This window comes from Podarcis filfolensis, assembly GCF_964270895.1.
Source record: "Podarcis filfolensis genome assembly, chromosome: 3".
NCBI classification, from domain to species: Eukaryota; Metazoa; Chordata; class Lepidosauria; order Squamata; family Lacertidae; genus Podarcis; species Podarcis filfolensis.
The window spans coordinates 42,199,375-42,217,438 of record NC_139606.1 but is presented as its reverse complement, the minus strand read 5'-3'; the positions used below and the strand labels follow the sequence as shown (position 1 = coordinate 42,217,438).

Genomic DNA, 18,064 nt, shown 5'->3' with positions numbered 1-18,064 from the left:
GATGATTGCACAAGATTGTTTCCAGCTGTCTGCTGCTCTCCTGTTTTCCTCATGCTGCAGATACAAACCATTTGCTGCTACTATCAGTGGACTGGCAGTGATGAGCGTGGGCACTCACACTGTCCTTGTGTGGCCTGAGGGTGTCAGGCTTGCTGACTAAGCTTGCTGGTCACTTGTAGAAGCACCACTGTCACTGGGACACACAGCTCTCCGGAAGCATTCTTAGTGTCTCACGTTGCTGCCGATGCTGTTCTCTTAAGAAAGTGCCAAACAGGTAAGACACTTTATCAAAATGCAAATCTATTCTGTAGAAACGCTAAATCCATCAATACTTTCCTTCTTCTTTGCTAATGCTAATCAGAAATTGCTCAATTTACACAGAAACATCATTGTACTATTATGAAAGTGTATTTACAGGCAATTCATAAAGGACCAATGTTTTCCACATTCAGGGTGTGAATAAAAGCCAATTAATTTTTATTAAATTAATCATGTGAAAGGCTGGGCTGGATGAATCCCAAGCCGGAATTAAGATTGCTGGAAGAAATATCAACAACCTCAGATATGCAGATGACACAACCTTGATGGCAGAAAGTGAGGAGGAATTAAAGAACCTTTTAATGAGGGTGAAAGAGGAGAGTGCAAAATATGGTCTGAAGCTCAACATCAAAAAAACGAAGATCATGGCCACTGGGCCCATCACCTCCTGGCAAATAGAAGGGGAAGAAATGAAGGCAGTGAGAGATTTTACTTTCTTGGGCTCCATGATCACTGCAGATGGTGACAGCAGTCACGAAATTAAAAGACGCCTGCTCCTTGGGAGAAAGGCGATGGCAAACCTAGACAGTATCTTAAAAAGCAGAGACATCACATTGCCAACAAAGGTCCGTATAGTTAAAGCCATGGTTTTCCCAGTAGTGATGTATGGAAGTGAGAGCTGGACCATAAAGAAGGCTGATCGCCGAAGAATTGATGCTTTTGAATTATGGTGCTGGAGGAGACTCTTGAGAGTCCCATGGACTGCAAGAAGATCAAACGCATCCATTCTGAAGGAAATCAGCCCTGAGTGCTCACTGGAAGGACAGATCGTGAAGCTGAGGCTCCAATACTTTGGCCACCTCATGAGAAGAGAAAACTCCCTGGAAAAGACCCTGATGTTGGGAAAGATGGAGGGCACAAGGAGAAGGGGACGACAGGACGAGATGGTTGGACAGTGTTCTCGAAGCTACAAACATGAGTCTGACCAAACTGCGGGAGACAGTGGAAGAAAGGAGTGCATGGCGTGCTCTGGTCCATGGGGTCACGAAGAGTCGGACACGACTAAACGACTAAACAACAACAACAAAATTATTATTAAAGTACATTGCTCTGTCTCAAAATACTTCTGTACTGAATGTTGTAAGATTCCGGATAGTCAGAAGCAAGTACTTCTTTGCACAGTACATAGTTATTAAACTATGGATCCACACACCCCTTATGAAGTAGTGATAGCTAGAAATTTGAATGGCTTTAGAAAAGGATTAGACCAATTCATGGAAGAGATGCGTAAATTCATGACGCTGGGAATCACAAGTTGAAAGAGACTGTGGAGTGGGGTGAGGATGCACGGTTGGGTTTTTTTTTTTTTTGCAATATCCACATTTCCTCACCCCCAATTTAATTGGATTTAGAAAAATCTGTTAAAAAACAACTGCTGCTGCTGTTTTTGTGATATTTAATTGATTGTTAACAGGGTCCTGTGTGGAAGCCCATAATATCTGAACAGATCTTTCAGATACCACAGAACAGATGTTGGCAACTGTTGTTTTTTTAAACGATCTGATTTTTCACAGCAGTTGGCACCAGCATAGGTGCCAACTCTGTGGGGCCCTGGGTGTCACAGCACCCATGAAGGAGGCAGATACCCACAAATTCCGGTGCCAGGGCTATGCACTGGCACCCATGGGGCCAAGTTGGCACTCCTGTTAACCAGCATGGGGTGTGTGTGTGCGCTACCATTTTGATACCTTTGATGTGGCATTGATGCTGAAAAACAAATAAAGAAGCAAACTTGCATGATCCCACAACAAGCGCCAGTCTAGGAGACTCCTCTCTCCCCAAGTAGGAGCTACATGAAGGGGCTGACCCTGGAACCTTCTGCCTGCAAACCGTGCTCCCAGCGCATGCTGTTGGCATTGACCTCATGTGGCAGGAATCAAAACCCCTGCCTGAGATGGGCCTAGCCCCGGCGAGGCCTCGCCACTTGATTTCGGTGCATGTCCAAAAGGGGGCCAGCAGCAGTGCGTTGCCACAAACGGGCGAGGAGGTGGATGGGAGGGAGAGAGGCCTCCTTTACCACATACCCTCACAGGCTACGCCTGTCTTTCTGAGCTGACCCGACCCGATTTGCCTTACAGCCCCCCACGCCCAGCCTCCCCCGCGCCCTCAGCGTGACTCAGCGGCTTTCCGTGCCCCGCTGACCCCTGCGAGGAGGCGGCTTGTGAAGGCAATTCTTCTCCTCCTCTTTCCTCCTTCCTCCTCCTCTCCCCCACAGCCTGTCCTCCCAAGAGGCGTCCGCAGGCACAGGAGGAGGCAGCAGCAGCAGCAGCAGCCACAAGTGAGCGCCCAGCACGAGCAACAGGCGTCACCACCAACCGCCCGGCCAACCGCCCTTCCTTCCCGCCTCCCGTTGACTGACTGACTGACCCCAGGGATGGAAGGCGCCGCCGCCAGGAGTCCCCCCTGTAAGGGGGAAGACCTGCCCCCCGTGTGGACCCAGAAGAGGGGCTGCGAGGTGTTGAGGGACCCCTCTCTCAATAAGGTACCTTAAATGGAGTCGGCCTGTGGGGTATGTGTGTGTGTGTCGGAGGGTCGGTTAACGAGGAGGCGCGAAAAAGCCGTGAGGGGACCGGCGTCAACTTACACATCCTCCCGCCACCCCACACCCTTTTTGCACGAGATAAATATATATATTCCCCCCTCTCCCTCGGAAGTGAATCGTGCTCGGTTCAGTGGGCTGGGCTTCCCAGGCAGTTTGCAGGGCTTGCAAACGCAGCGCCGGGAAGTTTTTGCCGGCGGAGGGAGGTTTGTTGGTGTTGTTGTTTTCCCCCCTCCACGCTCGCTCTCCCTCTCCGTCGCTGTAACCGAGCCGGTTGGCCTTTTCTGCCTTGGCTCCGCCCCAGCGCTCGGCTCTCGCCTTTTCCTGCAGCCGTAGGGAGAGGAAGCGAAGCGGAGCAGCAAAACACCCTCCTCTCTCCGCGCGCGAAAGCCCAAACCCACGCTGGAGTCCCCGGGGAGTTTTATGCCGAGTTATTCGTCCCTTTAATCTTTTCACTCCCCATCTCATGTTCAAATGCAAGCTGGACATGGCGCGGTGCTGCTGTTTGCTTATGCCTTATAATCTGTGCAAACACACACACTCATACACACACACAACACACATACAAAAACACACTGGTCAAAAAGTTTCATAATTGTCTACACTCGCGCAGGGTTGCCAGCTGGTCCAACAGCAACCGCCCCAGTTTGCTTCTCTGTCCTTGACAGGTTTATGATAGGCGCTGCAATCAGAGGGAGATGGTTTTCTGGCAGAGCAAACTGCTGTTCAAGGGACAGTCACTTCAAACATTAAAGAGGTGTCTGCCCAGACCCTTAGGACACGAGCACCTTGTTCCTTTCCTACAGCCAAGCTATTCGGGCCACTGGCCACAACGTGATTTCCTCATGTGGAGCAGCAGTTTGGCTCTAGTCAGCTGTCTGTTCCTGGCAGTAAAAATTGACTCTTTCAGCAAAATCTGCGAGTGCCTTGGTCATGATCAAGTGGTGCTATTGCCTTTCCAGAGTCAGACCACACTATTTAATAGGAGACGCACTTTAAAAAATCCCTGTGCCATTTCTCTCCATTACCTACTGCCTTCCAGGCAACACTCTGTATAGTGGCTCCAGCTCCACCAGCCCATTGGATATGAATGGTCACAGCTGTCGGGTAAGTTCTAAACTTGTTCTAAACTGAACAAGTTACAGAAAGAGAGAATTGTTTTAAAGATGTATGGGGTGTGTTGTTTTAAAGATACATGGAGTGTGAAATCACTAAAGGGATATGCTTCTCTGATATCCTTATTTTGGGGTGCGTGTGTGCAAAGAGAAGCGTATGAAATGCACAGAAGTAGAGGAGTAGGACGTTACAAAAGGAAGAGAGAATCAAGTCCAACTTAGCTGTTTTATCAATCAAGAAGTTAAATATCTTTTCAAAGGTCTTAAACTTGTCTAAAACATTTAGAAAAGCACCATGAAGGAAATTATTACTCAGCACATGGTGGATTGTAAAAAAAGGGGTGAGGAAGAAAAGAAATATATTCCCATTGAATAGAAGTACCTATGGAGTACTTTGGGGAGTTACGTTGGGGCCACTTTTGTGCATTACTTCAAGGTGGTGGGAAGTTGGATTATCAACATAGTCTCTGCATGTTTTCTTGGAAGACAGTAGTTCAGCTAGAGTTTTAGACCCTCGACTTACTAGTCTTATGTCCCCCTTCTGTTTTCAGACAGCTATGTGCATGGCTTTTGGAAGGGCTGGAACTGAAGCTCAGTGGTATAGCATCCGCTTGCATGCTGAAGGTCCAAGGTTCTTTTGTTTCAGATTGGACTGGGAATGTCTCCTGTATGAAACCCTGAAGAGCTGCTTCCAGTTAGAGTAGACAATAGCAAGCTAGATGGACTAATGATCTGACTTGGTATAAGGCAGTTTCCTATGTTCCTAATGGATGGCAAAATGAGTTGTGAAGCACAGATTTTGTACCCCCATTCTGTGCTTTACAACTGCTTCTAAAGTCCAAATATGTTAGAACCAACCAAACAAAAGTTTATCAACCCTGATAAACTTTGAGCATGTGCAGATTTGCATGGTAATCTCAAACCATATCACTATTATGACTATAGGGACAGACTGGTGGTGAGGTTGGAGTCATGCAGTTGCGCTGACAGGACCTCCGCTGACCATTCAAAAGTTTTTTCTTATTTCACAAAATTTATATACCGCTTGATCGTAATAAAACCTCAAACCAGTTTACTTTTTCCATGGGGATGCCTAATATAGTATAATTAATAGAATAGAATATAGAATAGAACAGAATAAAATAGTAAGTGCTGTTTGGAATGTGGTTCTGCAATTCAGTACTGCCCATAACATCACTGGGAATGAATGGCAGTCTCTCATCCTTAAAATCTGTGCCATTTGATAAACTCTTGGAATCTTCTCTATTTTATTTATACCTGTGTGCTGCCCCCACACCTTCCATTAAAAAAGGGTGGGAGTATAAGTTCCCCTTGTATAGAGTTTTTAGCCCTCTGTGCATTTCATAGCTATTACACAGGGCCAACCTTATTGTTAGGCAGAGTTTAGTAACTGTCTCAGGCAACTGATTTTAGTGTCATGAAAAGATGGCTAATTTTTAATTTGATTTATTATTACAGCACTATATTTTTACTGCAAGGAAAAGGCTTTTCTAGAATTTTCCATCTTGGGTGCCAAAATAACTTGACTGGTTGACTAGGGCGTGAAACCATTTGCTGCTTGGGCTTCTGCAGCAAAATGCCTTGGGCAAGCGCTGACTAGTTTGGATTAGAGCTGGTTTTACTATGGCAGTTAAGATAAAATCAGATGTTTCTAGAAAAGACCTCTGTGTAAGATACAAACAGTTACCATTTTAGCTATTTGTTGTAGGTTCATTAGCTCATAACAAAGGAAAGAACATTGGATACTGGTTGTTCCCAAGAAGATAATGAGCTGCCAGTCATTTAGCCCTGACTGAGGGTTTTGGAGGGTAAGGAAAAGTAGGAATAACAAACCAGTATCCAGTAAAAAAAATATCTTAAAAAAGTAGATGGTGTTAAAACTCTTGATCTAAGAAGTAAAATGGAATCCTATTTATGTGCAGTTTAATATGGGAAGCTATCGCATGAAGAGGAGTAATTTTAGCTGAAAGTCGTTGTGAAGAGCACACCTGCAGAGTTGCTATGTTAGACTGGAGGACAGTTATGAAATTCTGGGCCCTGTTTATTTTTTGTTTGTAGAAGTGATTTATTTGATATACCATACTTTTCTGTCTATAAGGCACCCTCATGTATAAGATGCCCCCTATTGGGGGCCCCCTCAGAAAATGGGGGGACGCAAGCAAAATTGCCGAAGCGGCAACCAATCCAAAGCAGCCCTTGCCACATCCGCTAATAACCTGCCCATTTGACAAAGCAGCAGCCAATCCAAAGCAGCTGTTGCCACATCCACAAATAATCCACCCGGTTGACAAAGCAGCAGCCAATCCAAAGCAGCCCTTGCCGCATCCACAAATAATTGATTGACAGCCCTGAAGAAGGTGAGGAAGGGGCGCTGTGTGTGTGTGTGTAGGGATCCAGAAAGGCTGGCCCGGGGGCAGGGAGAGAGAAGCCGACTGGCTCCTCAGAGAGATAACTTTTGCCTCCCTTTCCTCCCCCCCCCCGAACTCCCCCTTCACGCACCCTGTGCGCTCGTCCCTCTAATGGCAATGGGTAGATCACTGCCAGTTTTTTATACTGGGTAGTACTGTAGATTGTAACCTGGTCTATTGCTTTCATTTTATGGATCAATGGTCTCGTTAGATAGTAAAATTCATGTTAAATTGCTGTTTTAGGGGTTGTTTTTAATTGTCTGGAACGGATTAATCCATTTTGCATTACTTTCTATGGGAAAGTGTGCCTTGGTTTTGGAACGCTTTGGTTTTGGAACAGACTTCTGGAATGGATTAAGTCTGAGAACCTCGGGTTACATACACTTCAGGTTATAGACTCTGCTAACCCAGAAATAGTACCTTGGGTTAAGAACTTTCCTTCGGGATGAGAACAGAAATTGTGTGGCGGCAGCAGTGTGAGGCCCCATTATCTAAAGTGGTGCTTCAGGTTAAGAACAGTTTCAGGTTATGAACGGACCTCCAGAACGAATTAAGTTCTTAACCCGAGGTACCACTGTATAAGTTACAGGTGCCTTAAAATCTGTGGACCTTACCTTGGGATAATGTGGAAGTTTCCTCCTCAAATGTTTTGGTAAATGTTCATATGAAATATGAGAATAGAATCTATCTACAGTACTGTGTATCTGTCCTAAGGTAACATGAGCAGCAGCCCTTGGTTGAATTTAGGGGGAGGCGTGGTCAGGGTGTTGTTTTTTTAATTTGGGGAAGGTTTACAGAGTCTGACAATCCCAGGTCTAGACAGAATGTCAATATGTAAACCAAAAGCTCTGCAGAGTGGGACCTAATCTTCTTAACCTCTTTGTAAAATGCCTATTTTTCTGGGGGAATCTAAAAGTTAGATATGCTGAGCTGGCTCATACTTCTTCAGGCAGGAAGGGAGCCTGGCCTTCAGTAATTTCTTAAGATAGAAAATGTTCAAGGAGAATTCTATTTCCTTTTGGGAATACTGTAACAGGAAAGTAGTTTGATACTGCTTCAATAAAATGCCGTTGAAGTGGTATTGTAGCTTCTGTTTCTTTTGGAGGTGAGTGCTTATTTTATGTCTCTCCTGAAAATGTTTCAGAGCAGGGGTATTAAAAATTAAAACTTTGCATGGGCCACTGTGCACGTTTTATTTCATTTATTGTATTATGTGTGAAGGAGAGAAAAAGCAAAACAAACCTAACCTTCCAGGTTTTCTTAATGTACATAAAATAATGACTTTTACTCTTTGAGGATCTGTCTTCATCATTCACAAGGGTGTGAAATGGGCCATGAATCATAGTTGCTACAGCTACAATTGATGCTACAGATTCCAGTATTACTGAAGCTCTAATATTAGGATGCAGTTAAGGAACTTTCCAAATGTTGCTAAACTATAAGTTGCATGATCCATGACTATTTGGCCATGCTGGCTGGGGCTGGGGCTGATGACAGGTGCAGTCCAACAACAACATATGGAGGGCCACAGGTTCATAAGAAACAAAATCCCAAAATACCTTACAAGGTTACTGTAGGGATTACTGAAAAGATGCAAGTGCAATAAACACCAAAAGCACTATATAAATGCTCAGTGTTCTTTTCACACTGTGAACATGCTACAAAGAGTCATAACACAGGCAGAAGGCTAGTAAAAATGATTGTGGTTGTACAATTTTTGTGTAAAAAGTCATAATGTTTTGAGGTGCATGTAGGAAAGCAGGAAGAAGACTAGCAATAATATATTGCAGACAACTGTTTGGGAGCGCTCTTACCCAAACGTGATATCTGGTTTTGCCAGATATATGTGTAAGACTAGCATCTGACCCATCCTACGATTAAATATTGCTTCTCTTCTGTATCTTAATCACAGGGAACTGGAAAAACTGAGTAATAATTGAGTTTCCTCTTCTTAAGATCTGCCCCCAGCAGTGGCCCTGATGGCCACAACACTTCTTTGTTGTATTGCCACTACAGAAGGGATGAGGATGAGGATTGATTCTCACACTTTCTGACTGTCCACTACCTGGAACTAGTTTAGCTATTACTTTGCCCGTGCCCTAGCTGCTTCTACAAGGCATGTTTCCAATCATACATTATATTTGGTCTTGTGAAAATTGTATGTATGAAAATTAGTTTGTTGATAAATGATCAACATTATTTCATTTTTTTAATGATAAATTTAGTGATTATACGCCATCATATTCTCTGTTAATGTCTAATGAATTACTCTAGGTTTGTTAAGATGTTACTGTATCTTAATTTTTAAGAATGTGGTAGAATGTGTAGTATTGGTTTTTAATTATTTGTGCGTGTACATATACATTGTTAATTTTAAAAAATAGAATAGAATAATGACCTACAATAACTCATGCTTCTTATGTTGGCCTCTAATACACTACAAGTTTGTAATTTGTGGGGTGATCACACCATGTTTTCTCCGTGTGTGTAGACATGGAAGGATGGACTATTCGAGTGACACAGACTAGAAGAGTTGGAGAGTACTGTCTGACAGCTTTGAGAAAAACTGAGAATAAGTCTTGGTTTTTCTCATTTGTTTCCCTATGCTGTTTAAAACAATATTACCAAAGTGGCCAGGAATTTGTTCTATGTGATTGCGGACTGACCTAGATTCCAGATGCCTGCATCTCAAACAGCCTTCAGTTTTCTGAAGTGGCTTTATTCTCTAAATAATTTTGACATAGTTTTTAGATGCCACTTGGGTCTTCAATATGGTAAATCATACCAGATATAAAACGGCTGAGAAGCTATATTCCAACATGTGACAACAGCTACCACTTATATAACAATAACCATTTATTCCAACTAGTTAATAATCTGACCAATTTATTCCTACTTAGACCCCTTCAAGTAATTTGGTGTGTGTGAGGGGTAATTAGATAGTACTCAAAAGGGCCAATTTTACATTTTATTTTTTCTATCCACAGAACAGGAAAATCCAAATGAAAGTGGGGTGTGTGAAGTCTGCCACTTAGATGAGGACATAATGTGCATGTCATGATAAACATGCACACAAATCCATTTTTCCATTCTAAATAGCCACATGTACACAACCTAAACACCAAAAGTCCCTTAAAAAGGCAAAAAAAGGGACTGGCCACTGTTTTAAAAATATAATCATTTTCTAGGCAAGGGCAGGAAGAACACCCGTGAATCCTTACAAGTAGCTGTTTGAGATTTAGGGATCTGCCACTTTTCTTGCCCACCTCTCTGGCTGCAGCAAGTAGAACCTTAATTCTACTACACAACAGGTAAAAGCTAAAGGGACCCCTGATCCAGTTGTGACCGACTCTGGGGTTGCGGCGCTCATCTTGCTTTATTGGCCGAGGGAGCCGGCGTCATGTGGCCAGCATGACTATACCGCTTCTGGCGAACCAGAGCAGCGCCGGAAACACCGTTTACCTTCCTGCTGGAGCGGTACCTATTTATCTACCTGCACTTTGATGTGCTTTCGAACTGCTAGGTTGGCAGGAGCAGGGACCGAGCAACGGGAGCTCACCGCGTCGCGGGGATTCGAACTGCTGACCTTCTGATCGGCAAGTCCTAGGCTCTGTAGTTTAATCCACAGTGCCACCCGCGTCCCTACTACACAACAAGAGGTGAGCAAAAGTACAGAAAGCAGAAAAAACTGCCCTGCAAAATGTCTTGAGCCATTTCAGTTTGAAAGAAGGGTGCCACAGAGCTCAAGTGGCATACATGATTTCCTTAACTCCAATTTTATCTTTACAACAACCGGCAATAAACAGCCCAGCAATTTCCAGCAATCTTCTTGGCTGAGCGGGGACTTGAAATTAGGCTGTACAAGTACAATTCCAAAAATTTAGCCACTAGAACACACTGCTGCTGCAGCAGCACAATTTCACTACAAACACACTAACAACACACACACAGTGGCGTATTTCAAGATTAAAAAAACCTCTACAATAGTCAAAGATATTAAATGTGAAAAGATTGGCTACATAGCTAATATATTTCTCTACGCATTGCAACATCTACATACTAGAATTCCCACTGAATCAGAGATAGCCAAAATGGTGCTGTCCACCAGTTGTTTGACTCCAATGAACTCCAGCCAGCATGTTAGCGGTAATGAGAAATTAGTCCCTGTTCTACCTTAACAAACATGTACTATCCAACAATACAGTACGTCTGACCCATGGTATAGACACACCTTCAAATACTGCTCTTAGGCTGGAGCCAAGCTTTTATGGGTTCCCTCGCCATTTCATAACAGTTTGTAACTAGTTCTCTTAGTGGTGCAGCAATAAAACTGCTAGCACATTTGCAAAGCTAAGCAGGGTCCAGTATGGTTTCAAATTGGATGGTGCACCGCATGTTGAGATGCCTGCATTGCAGGGGGTTGGACTAGATGCCCCTAGGGTCCCTTCCAATGATTCTATGACTTTTCTTTGCAAACATCTGTTTACTTCAAAGAAACACGCAACACTAACATGAGAAAACTTTACCCACTTCGAAAAAATACCATCAAAACTGAAGGATATTCTCATCTCTGTTTAACAGCACTGGGGGAAATGGCTAAATAATATTTTATGAACTGAAGATACACCATTTAGATTAACAGCTCCATTGCTTATTTAGTTACTTATCTAATAAGAAAGCTTATATCCTGCCTTTCCACTGCCAAAGCATTCTCAAAGTTGGTAGACAACATTTGTTCAAAATAATAGTCTTTCAACTTTTTTTGTTCTTTGTCAACTCTCAGAAGATATAATAGGATGATCTAACTTAAAGATATTCCAGGCGCCTGCTTGCCCCACATCATCTTACTAAGAATGGCAGGACTGGGAGATTTAAAGAGTCATACAGTTGGAAGAGATTCAATGCTATCAAGTCTGATCCCCTTTTGTGATATTAACATTGACTACACAGACGGTAGCTGACTTTAATGAGCTGCGCCAAAATAGAGGTCAGAAAACACTGGGACCAAAGATTACAACTATGCTTTAAAAAAATAAAAAAATACAGCACACTGTGGGGCAAAATAAAGACAGAATGCTCAAGAAAGAGCAAGAGGTGGCCAAGGGAATTGGATTTACTATGGAAGGAGAAAAAGACTGGACCAGATATGTTGTTAATAAAACATTTCTGAAACTAAATGTAAATGGAATAGTAGTTCAGCTCTGCAAATCTATCCAGCCATTTCTCCACATGTGTCAAAATCACTTCTATGTCGTTTCCATCAGACAACAGTGACTAAGAGACTGATCAGGACACCACTGGTATCATCACTAGGTGGTATTATACAAGACATTCACTCAGCCTTATTCCACCTTCTGTGATAGAGTGATAATAATTCTGATTTAATTTACAGGGACATTAAAAGTTCTAAATAAAGCATTAGCATATTATTTTCTTGCTCCTTGTGGCCACTGCTGGGAATGAAGAAACTCACATGGAACTGCTGTAACACATGATACACATAGGACCAAATATAATATGTTAGTTTATGCATTACAGCTGTGTCACAAATCTTATAAAAACCATTCAGAAACAAGACGTGCTATTATCTCCCAGTATATGACATTTACAATTTTGTTGCTATCAGTTAAGAAACATGAATTTGTCTCTAATTTATATGGCCTTCTTTATACAGCATAGCTGTTCATGTTGATGACAAACCTTTTATTCCCATTTCTGATGGAAATCAGAGGCTAAGAGAGTATGTCTTGTCCAGATTATTGAAAGGATTTATGGCTAAACTGAAATTTCAGTCCTGGTGCAAGTCCTAGTTTCTTTCAACTGAACTAGATTGCTTTCCAATATTTTACACATATCTTTTAAGGAGGACATAATCATATGGAAGATTTGCATAATATACCCTAAACAGGAATTTGTCAGTGTGGAAAATGAGTTTACTCTTTTTCTACCCAAACTGCATTAAAATTTCTTTTATACGTGGAATTGAAAAAGAAGGATTGGTGATCAGCAGAAATTTGGCAGGTGGTGAAAGAGAAGGCTTTCTGAGCAGTGACTCCAGCTCCAGCACCTAGGGAATGCTCTTCCCAAAGACTTTTGCCTGCCCGCCCCCCTGCATAAATACCTTTTTAGTGCCGGGCAAAGACTATTCTCTATTCAGGTTGTGAAATCTTTTTAGCTCATTAATTTTTACTGGTGATTATGCCTAGGCTGACGGAGAAGGCAGGTTTGATTATTTTGTAATCAGTTGTAGTGCCTCGGTTGATTATATGATAAATAAATAGAAATATTTATAAATTTATTTCATAACATTTATATAGCACTTCATTGTAGAAAAAACCTCAATGAAGTTTACAAAAAAGAGTAAACAATAACATTATCACTGAAAAAATTGCAACCATAATTTAAAACATACAGAAAGTTAAAACTATGGTAGAATAGACTAAAATAAATTTAAACTCCTACAGATTCTTTCAAAACACCTGGATAGGTTTGTCTAAATGGGAATGTCTTCCGGAACCACCAGAAAGAATACAGTGAAGGTGCCTGCCTGATATCAATAGGCATGGACTTCCAAAGTGTTGGTTCTATGTGCAATTTGTTCTTGTTTAATTGCACTGTCTGCTTTTATTGATATATGATGATGAATGAATAAATACTGAGTAAATAAATTCAATGAGTAAAACCAATACAGAGATATGTGTAACTGGAAAGAATTAAGGCAGCAGAGATTTTCCCTGCTAGTTTTAAACATACACTTCAGGATAGGTTTATGGGAGACTGCAGAAAGAGCTACTCTGGCAGTGGAGTTCCTCAGTTTTTTATATTGCAGATCCCAACATACTTCTTGGACCCTTGCCTGATTCATTGTCAACCAAGCAGATTTTTAGACCCCCTGATGGTTAGTTGTTGGGGCCCTTATAAGAGACGGACAACTCCTTCTCCATCAAGACATTTCACAAGGTGTAAGAGCCAATAAAACAAAAAACATCTCTTACATATGTAAATGTTTGATCTACTATTGAACTTTTGGTGACGCTTATAATATATGTTCAGTACTTTGTGTCCTGATACAGGAATGTACACTGTTAAGTAAGGTTTTAATCTGGTCTAACAGAACAGATAATAAATCCAATTAGTATACTCTCAAATTAGAAATGCCGCATAGTTACAAATACCTTTCCAATCTGCTGTTAGTTTATGCTTTCCTTGATTGCCCTTATTTTGCCCTCTTAAAACATCAGACTAAAAAATGATTTTTGTACTAATTGCCCTTCCTTTAGCTCCTATGTGTTTAGTCCATTAAGTTAAACATCCTCTAGTGATTCAGGAAAAATGGCAAGGTGTTAAATGAAAATAAAAGCTTGATGAGGCTTGGTGCTAACTATGGCTGGTCTGAAACATAGTGGACTGTTTTGCACATCATGTTGAGCCAAACTGTGGCTAATCATGAACATGTGGGGTCCAAGAGAAGAGATTGTGTCCCCTTTGCTCAAACCTGGTCAAACCTGGTTGTACTACTCCTATGTTGTGCTGTGCTAAGCCATGATTTCTGTTGTGTGTTGTGTGTTCATGATGTAATTTTCCCAGACAAACCAAGAACTGTAAACCATAGGTTAGTGTGGAGAGAACTAAACATGCAGCCTGAACTCTAGACTCTAGCATGCTTGCTTGTTCATACTTTTTCATAGTTGGTGTTACTTGTGAACCAGGCCATTGTGAGCCAGTTAGTTCAGCTTTTGATTTATCTGTTTCTCAAAGTTTTACAGCAGTATAGCCATCTGATTCTATGATAATTGAGATACAACTGATAGATTCAGTTGATAGAGATTCCTTATTAATAATTCTGATGTCCACTGTTGCTATTTTTATAATAGACCTTGATTTCCAGACAGTACAACAAACAAGAAGAAAACCAGGCAGCACTTATGAAAATAGTGAATCAGCTGATTTGATTTCAGCAAAAAACACTGCACATGGAGATTATTAGTGTGAACATAAAGCAGATTTGGCCTTTAAAAGATGCCTGGAACTAGTCCATGAGCAGCTCCTGAGGGATGCTTACAGATAAACCTTTCTCTCACCACATGTGTTGGATGAGATGTTTACTAGTTGGATGAGAGCTGAGAACTGGAAGAGATGAAATTTTAATTATTTTTTTTACCTTGACTTCAGTTTCTGGATTTGTACTATGTGCCCTTTAAAAATGTTCAGGTTCCTTATATTAAAAAAATAGATTAAAGAAGCAAAAGATAATAATTTGTGAGCAACTACAGTAGCTTGTTATATCATTATAGAGAACTTATATTGCTGTGGAGTCTTAACATTTAATATTTTATTCACTTACATTCCTTACTGTGGTTTTCAATTAAATTAAGCATTATAAATATGACACATAAACGTGAATTTGCCCCCTGCATATAATCTACCAAGGCTGCTATTAGAATAAACTTTTAACCTGACCAGTTGTACAGTTTTCAGTTTGGCATTTATCTGCTGATTTATATTCCAGATTCTGCACAGTGACATATAACATCAGCAACTAAATGGGAAGTGTTGAGACTATGGTTGTGTACACATCACCACCTTTAAGCACAGTGAATGTGTTTCAAATGCATTTGTATGTCATTGTACACATTGGCATGGTTGGATGTGTTTCTTAGTTGCCTGCTGTCTGTCCACACGCGTGGGCAGAGAGGGTGTGTGGCTATGGGCGTAGCCAGAGGGGGCAGGGAGGGGTAGCTGCCCTCCCAATCAATAAAAATCAATATAAATAAATAGCTAACTGAGGTTCTGTCACCCTTAACAAAAGGCCTGCCCACCCCCAACAAAAATCCTGGCCACGCCCATGGGTGTGACTTATATTTTCAAATTGGATTGAAACTTGTTTGGTGGAAAAAAACACATCAGTATTTCTCAAACTACAGGATAGATGTGGATTGAATTTGTGGCTAATGTGTGTACATAATTTCACAAACCAGCTGTGGGAGCGTGCTAGGTACACCTTGAAATGGGCATGTGTACCATAATTGTGTGTGTATACCATATTTTTTAAACAAGACCACTCACCCATGGTAAGTTTGTTTCATTTGAAAAGGCTTGGTACACAGAGTACTGCAGGCCACCAAAGTAAATGCTGCTATTTGTTAGATTTATGAAATACACCTCTGTCCCACGAGGACTATAATCTTTTTCTAAGCTAGTAATAGTATAATTCTTGCATTACATTTCGACTTCACATCTGGAACCTGGTTAAACACGTAAGGCAAGTAACCCCCAGTGTAATGTTACCCAGAGCATGTTCTCATAGGTGATTTTTACAGTGGTTGTTGCTAAGTAGAAATATTTCTTGTTGAACATGTTTTTCTGGATAGAAAAGTGTAAACGAACTCCACAAAATATAACAATTCTCTAAATCTATTCTTACTGTGAAACAGATAAATAGACATATGTGACATTATTCTTTGCTTTGTTTCAATAGAAACATGTTTGAAGTGTTGTGATCTCCAAATTTTCTTCTTAGAGCAACTTACAAGACAAGTATTTCAAAAATACAAAAATGGATCATTTTTGTAGGGTCAGGGCTCCACAACTTCCCATGTCAAATTGCCAATGTCAGCAATGTTCCCGCCCCCCCATCCCATTTCAGGCAATCTGCCCTCTGTGGTGGAGGAGTCTGTTTTCCTTTGCACTAGAGAGGCAAAAGCAGCATGAAGACTCATGCTGCTCTTACTTTCTGCTTTTCCAAAGCCCCATGAAAAAGGAAACCAGCACATAGGACTTGGAGAAAGGGCAGGGTCTTGTTTTACACCACACAAAGATGATTCCAAGGGCTAACAGATGCTCCCTTGCAAATGTTTCTTGCTACTGCAGCTTTCTGTCACAACATGTTATAGTCCTATACAGTATTGCACTAATGAAAGCCTCCCTCCCTCCAATAATGGTCTGCAATTCCTTTGCCTCCTTTCCCCTCAAAATGTTTTCTAGGTCTAGGCTCTGTACATGTCCCCCAGCATAATTTCATGCAGTCTAATTTCAAAAGCCCTCTACAAGCAATCAGTTCAGACCTTTGGCGAGAGTGTTCTGTCCCTGCCCTTGCAATGTGCTGAATGAGGAGATTATACTTAAAGTTCCTCTTTCTATGACTGCTCTAAGCTTTGCCTTGGATACCTTGCTAAAGATACCACAGGTCATCCAGTATTATCTGCTGTGAAACACACAAATTGTCATGGGCTTCTGTTTGCAGATTTCCTGTTATATTTCTTAGTTCAACCTTTCTGGCCTTTAAAAAAAATTTCAAATGCCTTCTATGCATGCAGGCATTTCATAGCTATGGATAAGCATCTAGGACAGTGTGTGTCTGGAATATTAAGCTGTAACTCCTTCTTAAATATGGATATTTAAAATATTGAATATTTAAATGTGGTTTGAAGCTGTCCTGCATTCCTTTGGAATGGGTGGAGGAACCCTTGAAATAAGGAAACATACTCTCATTTGGAATAGTTAGTTCAGAGAAGACAGAGGCCCCAACATAGAGCTTAAATATTTACCAAGGCAGTTTTGTTTTCATTCAAATGGAATCCTATTTTGTTCTTCCCTTTCATTATTCTCTCTCATCATAGCAGATAAATTAAAAATAAGCAAGGTGTATATTTCCATGTTTGAAGATTCTGAGTTTATGACAAGCTGAACTATATTACAGTGGTACCTCTAGATGCGAACGGGATCTGTTCCGGAGCCCTGTTCGCATCTAGAAGCAAACGTAACCAGCGACGGCACGTGTGCGCACGCGTGTGTCGCTTTTCGATGCTTCTGCGCATGCGCGTGACGTCATTTTGAGCGTATGCGCAAGCGGCGAAACCCAGAAGTAACGCGCTCCGTTACTTCCAGGTTGCCGCGGAGCGCAACTCGAACGCGCTCATCCCAAAGCACATTCAACCCGAGGTATGACTGTATAGATTTCAACAGGTTTACCTATCGAGAACAGCTATTTATAGACAGATAATGGTGTGACCATGAGGAAGCTGACCAGGGAAACAGGATTGCATGCTCCAGACTTGAATAAGGTCAAGCCACTCACCAATTGGAATATCTGCATTTTGTCCCTTGTTGGTGAGAGGCTTTAAAAACTTCAGCGCTGGTTGTGTGATATCAGGGACTCTTGGTGATAGCACCCTCAGTGGGCCCACTTAACCTGGAAGAGACAGACCTGCAAACTGATAATCTTAGGCTATATCTGATCTTCTTGAGTGCTCTGTGCAAAGGGGAAATCGTTGCACTGTTTGAGTGGTGGGCTCTCTGCTGGTCTTGAAAAACATTCACCGCCAGTGGGGCAAAAAAAGCTTCATATATGGCTAATACATCTTTCTTTTCAGAGCTCACCAAGGCCTTGCCCAGAACCTGCTTTCAGGCCATTGCTAAACCCTGGGACATGGAAAGAACAGTTTGTGCAAAGTGCCTTCCCCACATTACTAAGTATACACAGCTCACTCCTTTGTTCAGGCTTAGGCCCCACATCCATTCCTTTGAACAAACTAGCAGTTACTAAACATAACATTAACACTCTGGTAGCTGGATATAAGAATAGCTACATTGTAATGTTGTGTTGATTATTAGTGTTCTGGTTTAACAGCTTTCTACATAATCTGAGATTTTAGAATTGAGTC

At 41.7% G+C, this 18,064-nt stretch overlaps 2 protein-coding genes across 7 annotated transcripts in view; one reads left to right on the top strand and one right to left on the bottom strand.

Moving 5' to 3' along the window:
• PRSS35 (serine protease 35) overlaps positions 1 to 18,064 on the bottom strand; it is a 152,821-nt gene that overhangs the window by 39,972 nt on the left and 94,785 nt on the right. The gene's annotated exons all lie outside the window — the stretch shown is intronic.
• Positions 2,113 to 18,064, top strand: part of ME1 (malic enzyme 1) — a 113,743-nt gene continuing 97,791 nt past the window's right edge. Inside the window, exon 1 of one of the 2 annotated variants that reach the window (XM_083608236.1) lies at positions 2,113 to 2,800. In XM_083608236.1, the coding sequence (XP_083464362.1) occupies positions 2,693 to 2,800 (108 nt within the window). In that variant the 5' untranslated portion in view covers positions 2,113 to 2,692. Of the gene's footprint in view, positions 2,801 to 3,928; positions 3,965 to 18,064 lie in introns of those variants that run through there. The other variant, XM_083608237.1, reaches the window with a different exon arrangement.